The 18,607-nt window shown below is 39.5% G+C and overlaps 1 protein-coding gene across 1 annotated transcript in view; it reads right to left on the bottom strand.

The window, feature by feature from the left end:
• Nucleotides 1-3,432: 3,432 nt before the first annotated feature.
• The window catches only part of Erp44 (endoplasmic reticulum protein 44), an 83,939-nt gene continuing 68,764 nt past the window's right edge, over nt 3,433-18,607 (bottom strand). The window contains exons 8-12 of the mRNA XM_031377365.1: nt 15,774-15,890; nt 12,300-12,411; nt 11,295-11,436; nt 5,602-5,704; nt 3,433-4,766 (exon numbers count right to left, since the gene is read on the bottom strand). Of these exons, the coding sequence (XP_031233225.1) occupies nt 4,665-4,766; nt 5,602-5,704; nt 11,295-11,436; nt 12,300-12,411; nt 15,774-15,890 (576 nt within the window). The 3' untranslated portion in view covers nt 3,433-4,664. The remainder of the gene's footprint in view (nt 4,767-5,601; nt 5,705-11,294; nt 11,437-12,299; nt 12,412-15,773; nt 15,891-18,607) is intronic.

Here is an 18,607-nt window from a genome sequence, read left to right on the forward strand (position 1 = left end):
TCAGAATCCATTCCAGCTAGAGGGACAATTTCTTGTCCTAACTCCTTTGTTCAGTTACGTGCTCTGTACTTTAGCTTTTCTGTTTCTCATCAGAGACTTGCTGAGTTCTCCTAGTATACCAGTAGCTGGAATAGAAAGATGGCACTACTACTTCCCATATAACCTGCAGTCATATGGAAATAGGGGAAATGCATATGTACTCCCAGCAGCGAATAACCTAGACTACACAGGACTCTGCAGATATGGGGGATGTAAAACCAACTTGGAGAGGGAAGGGTTTATGTATTTTAGCTTATAGTTTACAGTCCATTATGAAGGGAACCTGAAACAGAAACCTGAAGGCAGGAACTGAATCAATGAAGGAGTACTGCTTACTGCCTTGCTTTCTCATACAGCACAGGAGTACAGGCCCAAGGGTGGTACTACCCATAGTGGGCTGGGCCCTCCCACATCAACTGCTAATCAAGAAAGCTTCACAGGTCTGCCTACAGGCCAATCTGATACAGGTGTTGTCTCAGTTAAAGTTCCTCTTCCCAGAGGACTCCAGCGTGTCCTACAGACACGTTTAACAGACTAAGCAGGACAAGGTGACATTTGTCCTACACACTGAATAATAGAATTTGCTAGATAAAGTGAGACTTTAGAGAAGCAACTTGAAGCAGCACTATTCCAGATTCCAACTGCCCACTGTCTATGGACACTCCTGCCATGCCCAGTGTTCTAGAGAACACTTGGACACAAGTGAAGGCAGGGGGGGGGGGCAGGGGAGGGTTGAGTTATCTGCACACAAACACGCAAGTCCCCATCCTGAGCCAAATGAAGCAAAATGACAGGATCTGAAAAATAACATTATACCTGGTAAAGCTAGTGGCTCTGAACACTAAGATTCCAGATAAAACATTCATAAAACAGTATTTATGCAATTAGGAAAAAGTCTCAAATATAGAAATATTTTACAAATATAGCTTTATTACTTAGAAATACATACAAAATTTCAAACACAGCTAAAAAAGTTGCTAAGCAGAGGTCCTCCCCAGGCTGTTTAATGAACACATAACTCAGTTATTGGCAGCCCTGGGCAGCTCCAGTCCTGGAACAGCTGTTCCTCAGGCTCTCATCTACTTTCAGTTACCTAAATCTTCTCCAACACAGACTGTGAGCATTTCACTTTGTTCACAGGCTTTATTCAGCTGAACAGCTAAATGCCATTAACTACAATCATTTTGAAATTGTAAAACTGTGCCCAATTAACCATATATCCTCCATGGTTTCCCAGACTGACCCAACAGTTTTAACAGAGAGAGAGCACTACTGTGTGACAGGGTATGGGCTGAACAGCTTTAATGATTTAAAGTGGCAAAGTTTTTTGTTTGTTTGTGTGGTATGCATGTGTTTTAAATTTTATGTCATTTTATTTTTGGCTAAACAGACTGTATCTGTTGAAGGAAAAAGAAATGAGTTGTTCTGGTTTTCCCAATTATCAATTCACATTACTCATTCCTTTTTACCTTGGTGCATTTTTTTAAAGGAAGCCTTTTGGGCAACATCAGCACTTTCTCTTGAGTTCATTCTGAGCATTCTTATTTCAAACAGTTTTAATTTTTTTCTTATATATACATTTAATGTTTGGCCTACATGTATGTCTGCGTGAGGGAATCCAATCCACTGGAACTTGACTTATAGACAGTTATGAATTGCTGTGTAGGTGCTGGGATTTGAATCTGGTCATCTGGAAGAGCAGCCAATGCTCCTAACCACTGAGCCTTCTCTCCAGTCCCCCAAACACTGTTTTGTATTGCATGCTTCCTGGTAGCTTTTATCATGCCAGCTTCCTTTCTTTTTTGCACAAGATCCCTTGCAAACAGGCTTCATCAGTAAGCTCTCTGTGAGACACTTCAGATATTCATTCTCTACCTTATATATTGATGTAAATGTTTTAGATACCTGTCATGCCTGAGTGTATGCCACAGGACAGTAGATGTCCTGCTTCATCATTCTGGAAGAGGAGCAGGTCTCTTTAGCTTCTGGTTCTTAAGTTATTCAAGCATTCTTCAGGGTAATAGGGCAGCCTCTCTAGCTACAGCAGAGAAGCCTACTCTTTCCTAGTACATCACTGAGTTTACTACCATCATCCAGATTATTGTATCCACACCAAATCCTATCTCTTTCCAGGTGTTCATCTTTTAAAACCTCAGCAGAATTTTCTCAATAGGATTTTTGGAAGTCCATGTTTCTATGCCAAGCACATTACCTCTATTTTCTTCTTATGTTTAATCTGGAATAGCTTGTTACAGTGATGTTCTACAGGGTCACTGACCTAACAAATTTTAAGCAACTCTAGGTAAAAAGTTATAGCACTAAGAACCTTACTTTGAGTCGCTGTCAACTGATGTCTGCTTCCCAATGATTTCCTCCGGTTCTAATTCAGCCCCTGGTATACAGACAATGCCATCTCTTCAAATATATAGACTGCTCTCAGACCCACATTTTCTCTAAGAAAAAGTCTTTTGTTCTGTTTGAGATAGGGTCTTACTATATAGCTCTGGCTGTCCTGGAACTCACAGAGATCCCTCTGCTTCTGTCTTCTGAGTGCTGAGGTTAAAGGTGTGTACCACCATGCCCGGCTAAAACCAGTCTTGATACTCATGTTTTAAAATATTTTACTGCCCTCTTTTCTTGGAGTGCCCTTGAGCTTATTCAGAACTTTTTATCAACTGGCATCGAGTCCTGTGGAGTGTACTTTCAGTGGCATAAAAACTGCTTGAGTCCACTTTGTTTCTAATTCTTCCAATGAACGTGTGAAGATGGCCACTTAAGTGTTCAAGCTGGTGGGCACTACAGACACAAGGCATCACTGTCCTTAACGGCTTCACCATCCAGAGAAGACATTAGCAGGAACTGCATGGAAGCTACATAACACATACATACATACATCTTTCACATTAAATAACCTGTCATTTTAGACCACACTGAAGATGTGCCCCTTTGGTTTTTTTTCTAATAACTGTTTTCAGTTAGCTGTCTGCATCCCAATATTTGAGTGGTATCTTTTATTATTTTTCAAACCTAATTACAGATCACAAACTTATTACACCTGATTTTTTTTTTTTTTTGGCACTGTTTTTGACCTTGTATGTGAGCATACTGTGTAACAGTGAGTTTTCATCTCGAGCCTCTCAGATTTGGTCATGAAAACAAAAACTGTGATCATATTCAAGACTCTGACTAAAAGCAATAAAGTAGCAGAATGGAGGCCGGCTTCTAGAAAGCTCTGTCCTAGTTCTCCACGCACAATCTGTTGAGACATTCTAAACATGCCCCTTATCACCTCATTAATACTCATTATTTTGAATAAAACTACAGAAACTATGGACAAAGTCATGCATAATTAAGAACTAGAAGCTGATTTTTAAAAATAACAGTTATTAAATATCCATTATAAATATTCATTTTATTTTAAAAGGATTGAAAGGTATTACATATATTACACACTACATATAATGGCACATGTCAACCTTTTAAGCTTAAAAATATTATCTCCCCAAACTGGGACTGACTTATCGTGAGGATAATGACCCTTGGCCTATAGCACCACCCCCAGGCCCCTGTCTGACCTCTGGCACTGGGGTTCCTGATATAATGTGGAGAGTCTTCTCCCTCTGCTCTTATCCCTGGCAGTAGTAAGGCCTGGCAGGGACCTTCTGACTGCCCACCGCAGGCTTGGGAAACCAGAGAAGCCAGGGAAAAGCCCTCTAAGAATCCTCAACAGTTGACGATGACAGAAGAATGTCAAACGCTTGTTCTTAACATCTTTGCTTCTGATCTACAGAACTATAGCAAAACTACAAAAGACAGGAGGCTTACAATAATTGAAATACAGTTTTTCTTTGAAATTGAAATTTTCTAGACAGAGTCTTAAAGGTTCTAGTTTAATGCTGGTAACCTGCTCCACCAGGGTCCCCGCTTTCCTGATTTCAGGGTTAATTCATTCAAAGTTTTAAATGCCATCCATATGCTGCTGTCTCAGACAAACATATAGACATTTAATAATACTTCCATTTCTTTTCCAAATGCTCTGGCTTATGGCTCTCCTCCTCTTCATAGTATGTTTAAGTTACACACTAGGAATCCAAGAAGAACCATGGAACTCTCATAAGCAACGCCCAACCAATCAGTACAACACAGTACACAGTGTGAAGATCTTCATTTATTTCCCTCCCAAGCCTCTAGAATATATATCCCCTTAGCTTTTAGAAATGTGATAATAAAAATACCAATAGAATTTGATCATATGCAAAGAAAAGAAGAAAGAGAAAGCAGATCCCACACAGGAAGCAGGCCGACTCTCCAGCCCGTGCAGTAGGAGTGAGTGTGTGCTAACGGTGCGCTGCTGGCGATGCCGCCTTCCGCTTGCAGATAAAGACTGTACAGGACAGACTGAAAGTGGAGACAGGCCTCTGGTTTTTATTTTGTTCTTTAAAACCCTAGCAGATTTTTTTAAAAAGAGGCTGTATTAAATGACAATGCATTTGAGTCAGGGGGAGGAAAAAAATTAAAAACCCAAAACTTCTTTCAGTTTATTCAAAATAAAAATACACATAGAATTATGAAAATATAGGTTCACTATTTCCAGCACGCACGCACGCCTCTGCTGCTCTGGGTTTTTACAGCTCGTCTCGGTCCCTCAGTAAGGTATACCTATACTCGCTGGGCGCCAGCTTCTGGAAGGAGCTCTCTGGAGGACTGCTTGCTACATCCTGGTCTCGCTACAAAAGAAGAAAAGAATCTTCATACCAAAATGTTTTATGGAGTTATCATGCTTTACTATTACATAACTGGCAGTGGCCTTATAATTACTTGTTTATTAATTAAATAAAAAGGGAAAAGTATATGTCAAGGTGACGAGATAAGATTATCTTGTTTCTTCACTTCAAATATCCCTGAACTCACTGTCCAGGGCATGGCTGCCACAGCACCACTGACTCTGGGCCTGTCACAGATACTGAGGCAACGTGGAAGAAAACAACACTAAACACCCACTGCCGTCTAGAGAACCCCATAGAGACAGCACAACCTAGCTTGATCCTAATCCTTCACTTTTACAAATGACGGCTAAGAGGGACTGCCTTGATATGAATGACCCCCTACTCTGTTAATAAAGCTGCTCTTTATCAACTATCTCGGTGCCAGAAATCAGTAAAACCAGGTTGAGATGAGGAAAACAATACTATAATGAACCTCAGTAATACTTACGTGCCAACAAGAGACAAACACACAGTGAAACTGTACAGATGTCCATGAGTTCTGAAGGAAAGGCAATGCTGCACTCTACTTCCACACTGCAAGTGTCTGAAGAGCGAGCTCACCTTTACTATGTAACAGTCCTTGTAGTGGACAGCATATGGGACACATGGGACATTCTAACATAGATTTTCTGGAGACCTGACATTTTAAGAAGTAACTTTAAAGAAGCATAACCTAAATATGTCTTGGTCAGCTCAGAATTTCTACAGAGAGGTTTCAGGAATTGAAACTCTAGCTCAAGTCCCCTCTGAGGCTCTCTCCACAGAAAAGTCCCCACTAGCAACACTTAAGTCTTACCTCTCCTGGGGCTGTATCAGTTGGGTCAGGTCCATGATGGAATTCTCTGTGTAGTTTTCCAGAATGTAGGTCAAATACAAACTGCTTGAGTTTTCCAGGAATTCTAAAACCAAAGGCAAATAATTATTTTGCTTCAACTGCCCAAATAGGCTGACCTCTACATTACTAACTTCATAGTGCTGTAAAGAAATATTTCACTATAATCCTACCTATCCTACCATAGCTACTGCAGGCAACTAGGTACATGTTTTTTGCTCTAATTTTTTTAGTTTTTATTTTATGTTGAGTACCTACATGTACGTACTGACACTAGTGGCTAGTATCTGTAGAGGCTAGAAAAGGCATTGTATCTCCTGGAACTAGAGTTACAGATGGTAGGATGAGCCATCAAGTAGGTGCTGAAAACCAAAACTAGGTCCTCTGAAAGAGCAGCAAGGGCTCTTAATTGCCGAACTATTTCTTTGGCACCAATGTTCTAATTATTGCACTTGCTCCACTGAAATTTTTCTATACTTACCATTAAAAGAGGCAATGCTATCAAGACGCTGTATCCCAAATATGTTTTACTATGTTTATTGGTAGATACTTAAATGTGGTGTGTGTGTGTGTGTGTAACAATTCATATATTTTTACTGGCACACACATACACATAAAGCAAAAAACTTATATCCTAGAAAAACCACACTAAAAATGTTGAGGTTCAAAGGGGAAAAGATTATTAGAGGAAATCACTTAAGAGCATTCAGTTTTAAAACTAGAACACTAGAAAGCATCACTCAGTGTCTCAGAGCATTTGAATCCAGCAAGAGCCTGTGGATTCTCAAAAGCTCTAACCTGGAGTATAATCCTCTCCTGAGGTGGTCCAGACTATGCTGAGCAATTCACTTACAAAGTAGATTTCTCTGGAATCATTTCCTTGAGTTGTAGTCAATAAAATAGAAACAAATGATACCTACAAGGCCAATCAATTTTTGCTATTCATTGATTTGCATTCTAAAGTTGTTGTCAATATGACTTAAGAAAAAAACTGAAATTGATTTGCTAATTTGATAAGTAATAGCTGAATTTTAATTTATATTTCTTGAGAAACTGAATGTTTTCCTTGGCCTACCTTTTACAGAGATTTTGGTGTTTCAGAACATTTATTATATACTTCAAATAGAAAGCTATTGTTTTTTATATGTATTACAGAAATTAAAATGCACACCTGGGTGGAGAGATGGCTCATCAGTTAAGAACATTGTGTTCAGTTCTATCAAAGGTACTGAGTTCAATTCCCAGCAACCACATGGTGGCTCATACTAGGATCTGACGCCCTTTTCTGGCATGCAGGCATATATGCAGACAGAGCATGTATATATATTTAAAAACAAACAAACAAATAAGAACGAAAGATTCTAAAATGGACTTCTATACATATTTTAGTTCCCTGGGTACAACAGCCTGACTTTTTACATATTTTTGTTTTTATTTTGTTTTCATAGGCAAGAACAGCTAATCTGTATAAATATTATCAGTTTCTATTTTTTTTCTTCTTTAAATTCTACCCTGAGGTCCTGGAAGTGTTGTTTCCCACACACACACCCTCTTCCCCCACCCCTCATCCTCTTCAGTAACTCCCTCTGAGCTGTACCTACCAATAACTTCATTGTACACATGTTGGCTCCCTCCTAGCTTCAGTGCAGTAGAGACCAGCGGGTGTCAGATGCACAGTTTACAAATACAAATGACTGTCAGGTAGCGGTATTGACAGAATGCCTCACCATGGTTCTCTGGTGCAGAAGTAATTGCACATACACCAGAGATAAACACTGAGAGGAGATCAATTTACATTTCTTCTGACATCGTCCTGTCACTCCACAGCAACGTGCTCAAGTAGGAAATTCAGGCCACAGACTCTGAACGTTCAAACTGCTTGAGATAATGGTGCTGGTTTGGTTTACAAGCTGCCAAGACTGTGAGAACTGCTAGTCAAGGAATAGCTAATGAATGAGTAAATCCTCAACATGACAAATTGAGAATACTCAAGACAGCCTTTTCCCCTGAGCTGAAGTTCCCCTTGTCTAGACATCTCTGTATTGGAGGGCAGCCTCCTCTGTGGCCATGTTTTATATTACTTAACGCACTAATTTGCTTGCATCTCTCCTCCCTACTGAGATGAGAGCCACTGAGCTTAAGGAATCACAATAAAATTTTTTGGTGATTTGGTGTTTGGGGAGAGATGACATGGAGCCCAGAGTTGGAGGATTTGTCATCAGAGTAGTCTACTCCACTTGGGGGTGGGAGTGACAATAATTAACAGAAAGTGTGCAAGATACGCCCTACAATCTATCCAGCGGCTATTTCCCCTCCTCTCACTCGAAACCTCAGTTATAAACACTTTAGAAAAAGCATTCAGTAACTACAGCTTTAAAGATGACAAGTTTTCTATATGCATGTATGTATGTATTTGTACAGGTGCGTGTGTGTACCAGGTGCCTGCAGAGGCAGAAGAGGGTTTTAGATCTCTTGGAACTGGAGTTATAGACAATTAACCACAGAACCATCTCTCCGGCCCCAAAGACAGTTTTCTTTACAGTCCATTCACAGTCTTATGTGACTTTTCTCAGGTTGAAGAATAACACAATATTTTTACTTGGGTCTTAAAATTACTCCGACTCTTCCATCTTCGTGTAAAATCTATTTTTTTAAGTTGGCAGGAAATCTACCTGAAAAAAAAAAAATGCAAAAAGCCAAGGGCTCACAGAGTTGTGATTTATTTCTGCCACCCTGAAATACTAGCTCTTTAAACAGTAGCATTTCCACAGAGTTTTACAGGTACTGGAAATGTCGCTATCTGTATGGAGTACTGTGAGCTGGGGCTCTAGAGCCTGTGTGGACTTGTAAGTCATTTTACTTTAAGGGGATTCAACTTCTCTGAAAAGAAGATGAGTGTCCTACTGGCAGTCTCCACCTCCAGCACGCGTGGACTGTGCCCATAAGACAATCACACTTCTGTCAGATGACTCCAGAAATGCTGAGTTATTATGTAATAAGTAATAGTAATGATAGTAATTTATGGAAAACTGCTTATCATTTCAGCTCTAATTATCAGGCAGCATAATAACAATTAGACAAGCCACTAAATGTGTCAGATTCATCTTGCTGCATGCTTTATTGGCTTTTTAACACTAGCATCTATTCACATAGGCTCACATTTTAGCTCTCATAGCACATACCACCTCTCGTTAGCAGAAACAGTGCTTACAAGGGGCAGTTGGACAGCTGAGGAAAAAAATTAAAGAAGTGAATTATTTCAAAGAGCTTCAAATGAAGCCTTATGGAGCACTGGCTGTCCTGGAACTAGCTCTGTAGATCAGGCTGGCCTCAGACTCAGATCTGCCTGCTCCACCTCTTGAATGCTGGCGTTATAGAGAGTATTTTCCTTGCCAGACTTCTTTGAAGAGTCCTACTTGCTCAGATTCCCTTTCTTTTCTTTCTCTAGAGCAGAGCATGCATGCCACTAGCTGACAGATGAGCTCTACTCAGCCAATAGTTCATCTACTGGTCCAGAGGCCACAGCTGGGGAATAAAAGGACTGGGTGGGTGATAAAGAATATGAACACAGTGCTAAAGAGATACTGAACAGTTACGAGCTCTCAATGCTCTTTCAGTGTAGACGAGTTTGATTTCCAGTACCCACATCCAGTAGCTTATAACTACTTGTTAACTCACTCTAACATACATGGCCCACACAGACACACATAAATAAAAACAAAAGAAATTATTTTAAAAGGAAGTATGATCGCTAGTACTTGTTTGCATTCTCCAGGAATGAGACACCAAAATGAGATTCAAAATGCCAGTGCTAATCTGACTTCAACTGCCTAATTTCTTCACTCTCAGCAGGTGATCCTACTTGGAGTTAATAGGAACTCCAGCCTAAAGACTCACAACTACAAACAGCGGCCATCTGGGCCCAGATTCCATGCTTTAGGTTGGTCCATTCCAACATTTATTCCATCTATGAGCTGTTAGAGCAGGTGAAGGAGCTAGTGCTGGAGAATCAGGAACAAGTCATCTATCTCCACAGAGCATGAAAACCTGAAACCTGGCTTTGACTGAAGCCAGCACCCACCACCACAGAGCAGCTCTGTGGAGCCTGAGACGCATGGAGACTCCAAGGGGAGCCGAGGTGCTCTGCAGAGGAGTCTGCAGAGCCCACAGTGTACCCGGAATAAAAGGTGGAAGAACAGAGCTAGATAGGCAGAGGAGAATGGTAAAACTACAGATGGCAGTGACATGGTACATGCTGTAGCCAGAAACCACGTGGAAGTCCATGATCAATCTGTGCTGCCGCTGACTACTAAGGGCCAGGAAGCCAGAAGATGTTAGATCCACTGGAGTTACAGATGGTTGTGAGCCACCATGTCGATGCTGAGACTCAAGCTCAGATCCTCCAGAAGCAAATGCAGAGTCATCTTTCTGGTTCCTCCTAACTCTGGGCTCAGGCTACTTTGTAAGCCTAAGATCTAGGTTGTCACCTGCATGGCTCTTCAGATTCTAAACTAGCACAGTGGTTCCAGGTAACAGGCCAGCACCCACAATCCATCCCTAACAGATAGAATCCCACCCCCTACCCAGCACTGGCATAGCAGAATTTACATACTTGATATCTAGCATAATGACTGTTACTTAGAAGACCTAGAAAAAACATTAGATGAACTGATAGATTAAAATGATACTCTTTGAGTGTAAGGTAAAAAATGACCTTTGGCATACTTTATTATTTAAAATACAATCATTCTGTTACACCTTACTGGGTTACAACACAGCCATCACCTCTCACTCATTTTCACAAAACTATCGCACTAGGCAGGAGTTACTATCAATCCTACTTTATACATAAAGAAGGAACAGAAGTTGAGTGACCAGCCCAAGGCAGAGCTCAATACTCCATGAGTTTCAGGACCAAGATTCTTCTGAAAAATCACATGTCTACTGAAAAATTCAGATGTATATGAAATAAATGATTTTTCAGTGAAACTTCAACTTATCCTCTCTACAGAATAATATTTAAAATGTAAACTAGGTTTTTAAAGAAAATAAGTGTATGTTAATTTATAATGCTTACAATTTTATACATTAATATCTTGAACTTTTAATTACTGTAGTTCACATCCCTGAAAGCTAGTAAGATTCAGTCTCTACAGTAGTCACAATGCTTCCATGTTTATTAATACTATAAAGACCTAAAAGCAGAATCCAAAAGTTTACCTGTTCTTGGAAAGGTTCTAGCTACATGCCATTAGAAATTCCTAGTCATGGCAAAATTCTGAGTTGCATATATTCTCAGTGTTCTTAAGCATGCAATCATGAGCAAACAGACAATAGTGCAATGCTCCAGACTGACCAAGGATGTATGTTCTCTTGGTATGTGATGGCACAGACCAACCACAGAGCAAACCTAACTTCTCATAGCACACAATCTTCCTTCTAGAGAGTAGTTCCCAGACACCTAACATCTAAAATTCTCTACTGAGTGATGCCACATGGTACAAAGACAGGTAGCAGGAACCACTTTAACTTCTTACGCCCAACCTGAGTATTACTTTCACAGTACACGGGTATGTAAAATAGCCAAGCAACTGTTTTATACTCAACTTTAAGGGACATATCAGTAATTTTAAAAAGAAAAAAAAAGGTATACTTACAATACATCCTTAAAGTCTCCAAAAACATACATATGCCTAAAACTGTCAATGGCTATGACAGGGCAATCTGCTGGAGTTTTCTGGATATGGAGAAGAGGATGTCTAAATTTGTCACAATCTGCATGTAAGAAATTTATTGTACCTTTGAAAGAAACAGAATTTTAAGAGCTACGTTAGATTTTTAACTGTATTTTTGATTATGAATTCACAAAATAGCATAATAAACAACATCAACATTCTTGGAATTGCTATAAATCAAAAAACTAAAACCTAAACAGTATATTTAAAAGAAAGAATTTTTTAGTTCTCAGGGCAGAGTATAAATTCTCTTAGAAATGATAGGAAAACTCAAATTTAAATGCTATTGTGATGTGAATATTTTATTTCTTTAATTGGCAGCCATCTGCTACGTAGGTTCCCTAAATTCTGACACACACACTGCTCTCTTGGGACCATCTTCATGCCCCTTATAGCGGAAATGGCTACTTTAAAATCTAATTCCAACCCAGATACTCACTGAATGACTAAAACAGGAAGCTCTTTACCACACCATCAGTTTACATGGTTTGACCTCTCATCCTCAGTGTAGAGGGGGAGCTGTCTGACACCCCACATTCTGCTAAGATATGGAAAAATGCCAACAGCTACTCAACTTTTATACAGAAGTAAATGTGGATCAGCGAGTGTCATCTCTTAGGATATGTGTCAGAGAAGTATTTAGGTACCAGGAAATGGTTCTCCAGATAATGCTGCTCACCCAGAACCCCACTCTTCATGCAATTTGTTTTTTTCCCTCTAAAATCAGTGAAAGTACAGAAAGCGGAAGCAAGCACATAGAAAGCCTGCTTCACACCACAACCCCACTGCTTCCTTCCCCCATATCTAAATGCACACTAAAGTACCCTGGGAAACTTTTATCCTACATGTGTTTAAGGCAAATGTGGAGCAGGAAGGGAAGAGAAAGAGAGTTGAGAAAGATAAAGGCAGACACCTTCAACAGTCTACCTTTTTCACTTATCAACTGCCGGGCTACTTCATTCTGGAATATTTCTAAGCTTTCTGTATCATCCTTCATGTGGAAGAGTATGAGAAAAGGCAGTCCTTCTTCTGTCAATTCCTGTGGAAACAAGTTTTCAATGAAAATCAGTGCTGTTTTCCAAGTGGAACAAACATAGACTCAATTCATGTAACTAACAGTTACAAGCAATCAGAAAAAAAGGATCTAACTGTGAAAAACAATGAGACTTAACAAAAATTGAACCCAACCCTTTGCATCTGAGGTACAGTTACTAAGGAAACGGACAAGTCCTGCTCTGTATATACATGGATTCACCTGGAAGGCCCTTGGCCAATCTGTTAGCCCAGTGTTCTCAACCTGTGGGTCATAGGGGCATATATCAGATACCCTGCATATCAGATATTTATAATATGATTCATAACAGTAGCATAATTACAGTTATGAAGTAACAAAATAATTTTATGGTTAGGGGTCACCACAACTTGAGGAACTGTATGAAAGGCTCACAGGCTTTAGGAAGGTTGAAAACTGCTGAATTAGCCAGTACTGCATATGTGAGGACAGGGGCAGCCTCTTGAAGACAGCATTGAGAGAAGAAAGAACTGTAGTCAGTTCTTAAGATTAATCCAGGAGTGAGACAAACATTGAGGAGTATTACCAGTCTTCACAAGGAAGACTGAAAGCACAAACGTAATAATGAGTAATAAGTCAATTCCATTCACAAATTCATGCTTATTCTAAATTAAAAACCATTTCACCATGTGAGAACTACGTGAGACCACAAAAGTGTTTTAAAAGCTGAAAAGTGTTTTAAAGATAAAAGACAAAATGCCACAATCAGCTGCCCCTATCTTTCAATATGCACACACACAAAGCACCTTGGAAACAACAGAGTGCCATTAAAATTTGTTTTATTGTTAATTGAGAGTAAACGAAACATGAGAAACAGTGGATTTGAATAATCTAGTCTTAACAAATGGAATGTTCTTATTTGTATGAAAAAGTCCAGAAAGGCCTCCACATGTAGCTATTTCCACTAGCAATCCTTCTGAGAACCCAATCTAGGAACTGTCTCAGCATGAAGCACATATATTGTTTATCTTTAATAATGACTGTTTTTAAGTCCCTGAGACCTGTCATGAGACTATTTTTGGTTCTTATCTCATATTTAAATTTGTTTCACTTGTATGTATAGATCAATAAGTAAATTTATCATATTATCCCTTCTTTTAATTGAAAGATAACTTTCAGCCACAAAATCCACCATTTTAAGTGTAAAATTTACTGTTATATTCACAAGATTGTGCAAAAATAACCCTTACACCTATTGGCTGCCACTCTCCTTCCCTGCTCCCATTTCCTGGCATTACATTTATCTTTTGGTAATTCATTCTAAACTTCCTTCTCCCTCATCTTTTATCTCTTGGAATTACATTTTTCTTTTTCTTTCTTTTTTTAATATTATTTATTTAATGTATGAGTACACTGTAGCTATTTTCAGAAACACCAGAAGATGCTATTACAGATGGTTGTGAGCCTCCATTTGGTTGCTGGGAATTGAACTCAGGACCTCTGGAAGAGCAGCAGTCAGTGCTCTTAATCGCTGAGCCATCTCTCTAGCCCAGGAGTACATATTTTTCTTAATCCTCTTTTATAAATCCCACTCCCCTTATTTCTGTCTTTGGAATTTTCTGCTCTGGCTTGGTAATTTCCCCTAGTGCAACAGTTTCTATTATCAGCTCATTGGGATCCCTTAGCTGTGTGTACAAACCCAGCTCAATCCAGAACATCCAGAATGAGTGACAATGCTCTCTTATGTCCTCACCTCCTTAGCACATCCTTTTCTTTCAGCCCTTGCTTCAGGACTGCAATTTCTCTTCTTGAAAGCAACACCCCCAGCCCACCTAGTTTCTAAAGAAAAAAAAATAGTTTTCTCCTTTGGATTCTTAGGCTTTCCCTTAGTGTCCTTCAGGTGGCACTGGGCACATGTTCTTTTTCTGGACATGTCAAAAACTGACCACCAAGCCCCGAGGGCAGATAATCTCACTTCATGCCTGGTTCTGCTCCCTAATTTCTCATACAGAAAGATCTGGCACACACATAACAAAATACAAGGAGAAGAATGCTACTTTCTAAATACTGTTGTGAAAGAAGACTGGCCATTTCCCACAGAGGGAATACAAGAGCTAGGAAACTAAAATAAAAGCACATGTCACATTACTTCATTCAACAGAAGTATGCATGAACATATACCTATTAAGAAAGAAACAACAGACAAATTTGGAAACATGTGATATTACCTGAAATACACAGCAATGAATTTTCCAAAATCAAGCACGTGGAAACTGATAATCCACATGATTCCTAGGCTTCCATTCTGTGTCTACACCAATAAATGCTTTACCGAGCACATGTAAAGTATTAGGGAAATTCTAAGACAATCTGACTTAAGAGAAACAGATTCTTTCCCGTGGTTTAAGTAACTCTTGGTGGTTCATTCCAACATATACTACATCTTAAGACATATTACATGTGGAGCTGTGGAGTCAGCTCAGTGGGTTAGTGCTTGCTGTGAGACCCTGATGGTGTGGGTTGGATCCCGAGCACTCATATAGTAAGTCAGATGTAGTGGCACACATCTATAATCCCCATACTCTCCTGGGGACATGAGGTGTAGGCAAGAGAATCTGCAGGAGCTTATAGGCTAACAGTGTAGAATACATGGTATAAACAGAAACAAGAGACCCCGCCTCCAGGCACAGGACAAGAGAAGCAACTTGCAAGCCCTTTTCCCACCACACAAAGAGAATCAATAAAAAAAATAATAATTTAAAAATATAGAATTATTAAATGTGACAATTTCCATGGGGGGAAGAAAAAGTTGAATCACGATTTTCCAGGTCTGAATTTTTAAATTTTGCTTTTGAAACTATTTTGACATGAACTGTGAAAAGACATGTATTATGCATCATCTTTCAAATCTTCTTGAGCCTTTGAGCTAAACATACACAAGGCCTGCAGAAATACAAAACCAATCCAACACCATTCATCTACGTAGCAGAGACTACTCTGCCCTTTTTCTTAAAGTTAAGAATAGGAACATATGAAAAAGACTTCAGAATAACTGTTTCTTTATACTTCTCTCTAATACCAGAAAAACCTATAATGGCAAAGGATTGCCCACTACAACTAAGATCTGTCCTAAAGGACATCCACTTAGACAGGGTGGGTACTGGAAGCACATCAAAATTACTTTCAAGTCCCTTTTCAAGAGTATTACCAACTATTGCCATTCCTGGAAATGTAGGAAGGATTCTGGTACAGTGAAGGTGGGAAGCCAGTGTGGATGCACTATGCCCAGTGATGACTCTTACAACTGGGAACTGCTGAACAGCACGAGGAACAGAGCAATGTGTTCTTTTACATAACCGAATTAAGATTACCCATGGTGAAGCCCATACCTCTCCATTTTCAAATGTTATTTCTCGGACAAGAGGGACACATTTATCTTGAATCCAGTTGTAAGTTACATCAAAATTTGTCATAGATCCCAAGTATACCATGTCTGGCACAGAACGCTGTTATAAAAACAGAAATAAAAATTAGATTACTGAAATCTCTGCTGGTAAAACACATTAGAAAAAGGATAAACTGTGGTAATTAGGAACTTGGCAATCTAACTTGTGATATAAAAGACCCTCCCCAGATTTAAGACAATTATCTATCAGCAGTTTCATCAAATGCCGACAAATTTAAAAAGAGAATTACCCAAATAAAGTAATGAAGCTATTCCTTTTCATTGAGAATGTTGTAAGGAAATCTGGTCAGTCAGACTCACTTTGAAAAGATGCTGGGATCTAAGACAAGCACTCCTCTAATAGGAATCACCTGTGCTGCTTTCACTCAAAGTCAGAGGATACAAAATACATTTAATGAATGAAAACTAACGTTTAGTTCAGGAAACTTATCATGTCTAGCACTGTCGCAGGAACTTGGTGATAATTCATTTACTTCTCCCAGCTTCCCAACATGGCGAGCTCCATTACCCACCACTTATTTTTCTTAATGACAAAATCTAAAGCACTCAGAAATGAAGAAACACTCCCAGTATATCCCTGCCAAAGGCAGAGTCTAAGGAGCCACTCTCATTTAGTATTCACATCATAGCACAGACACTCTTGGGTTCTGATAAGCTAGAGATGGTGACACTATGTAACTACTACTAAAGAAACATACCTAGGAATGCGCAGGCAAATGCCTATCTGTCTGGGTCTGGCTCTGAATATAGATTGTGTGTATATTCTAGAAGTTTATGAGCTTGAAGCTTGGTCCCATGTGGATTCAAGAAGTGGTAGAACTTTTAACAAAGTGGTGAGGGTAGAGAGTGAATAAGTCACTGAAGTGCCTCCCCTAGAGGGGTTAATGTAGGTTTGCAGGACTCCATTAAGTTTTGTAGGATTAACTTGTTATTAAAAGAACAAGATTGGTCTTGATGGGTCTCTGGTTTCCTATCTCACTACATGTCGCCTTCTACGCACAGCTTTCTCCTTCCTACTCCTTCACTATGTTGAGACACAGTTTGGGGAGCCTTCTGAGTAACAGAAGGAGGAACAGTCTTAGATTTTGAGCTTCACAACTATGAGCAAAAGAAGCCTCTTTTCTTATATACTCCACCTCAGATATGGTACAGCAATAGAAAACAGATTAAAATAGTATCTGAATTAGGAATAGAAAATGAGCTTAAAACATAACAGTAAATTATTTCTCTATATAAAAAAATAAATCTAATATCAAAACATTATAGATATATTAAAATAAAAAATATGATCTTGGCCTGGTATGATGTTACATGCCCTTTTAATACCAGAACTTGGGAGGCCAAAGCAAGTGGAATTCTGTGAGTCTGAGGCCAGCCCAGTCTACATAGTGAGCTCCAGGACAGCCAGAACCACATAAAAGAGACCCTGTCTCAAAATTCAAAAAAACTAAATATGAAATACAACAACAAACCTAACTCTGACCTGGAAAAAATTATTCATATATTTCTATTTTTAATAGAAATTAATAATATGAGTACCTGTGAAACACTCATGGTGATTATCTTTATGTCAATTTAAGAAAACATAGTGCAAATTTTGCCTTAGTTGTTCCTACCATTATTCAGGCCTACCCAACTACTTCTATGTTTAAACACAGTTAACAAATGATTTAATCAAGAGGAGAACCTAGCACTGTTATTCTGTTCAAAACAGAGTATTAAACAGACTCTCGACGGCATCATTCCACACCCACAGATCCATGCATCACAACTCTCAGCAGAGAGATTTCTATTTGCAGTACATGGTGATTAGAATAGAGAGCCACAACTGGCCAAGTTTCTTATTTCTGAAAATAAGAAACTATTTCTTAGGGAATGCTAAGCCCTAAAAAACCCATATATCCCACACTCCTCCTCTCAAGGTTCAGGGATCATTGTAAAGAGGGGGCAGAAAGGCTGTAAGAGCCAGAGTGGGTTAATGACTACACAGAAGCAGTGTCTGTGGACATAGCAGGACTGCTGCACTTACGAACTAACAGCGGCTATGACCGCACACACAAGCAACACTGCGTAAGCCCACAGCAGACCAAATCCAACATGGAGGAGAGAGTTGGGCACACAATCTCTTTCCTATCAGTTGAGTTATTGGCAATTCATAGCTTAGGGAGAGGAAGGATAGCTAGCATTCTGCTAGGGTGTAGGCCCTCGTAAGTCAATCTCTCTCTACCGGAAAGCTACATACCTAAGAGTATTTAAGTACTGCGAGTTGGTCTTGATAGAGGGGTAGATCTGGGAAGAGGTGGGGCAGGGGAGTGAATATGACACACTGTATGAAATTCTCCTAAAGAACTGATAAAAAAAAGGATTTTTTTTTTTTTTGAAAAAAGAAGAAAGGAAAAACAATTTAGCCAAATTTAAAACAAACTAGGTGCTTTTACTGTCAAGACACTAATTTATGCCCCAGCAGGTCTGGAGGTTGGCAGGCACAATACAAGTGGTGACAAACATGGGTTGCTCCATATCGTCAACATTTAGCTCCCAGACTGAATGCAACAGAGACAGAAGTCAGGGGACTCTAATGTCACTGCAGGCCTGTACCTTTGGGCTTCTATGACCAATCTTCACTCTGAAACATGGATTAATAGACCATGATGGTTTCAAAGTCACATCATTTAGTCATGGCAGCACAAGCCTTTAATCCCTACCCTTCTGGAGGCTGAGGCAGAAGGATCTCAAGTTCAAGGCAAGTCTGGCACT

Source organism: Mastomys coucha, unplaced genomic scaffold (assembly GCF_008632895.1).
Source record: "Mastomys coucha isolate ucsf_1 unplaced genomic scaffold, UCSF_Mcou_1 pScaffold18, whole genome shotgun sequence".
NCBI classification, from domain to species: Eukaryota; Metazoa; Chordata; class Mammalia; order Rodentia; family Muridae; genus Mastomys; species Mastomys coucha.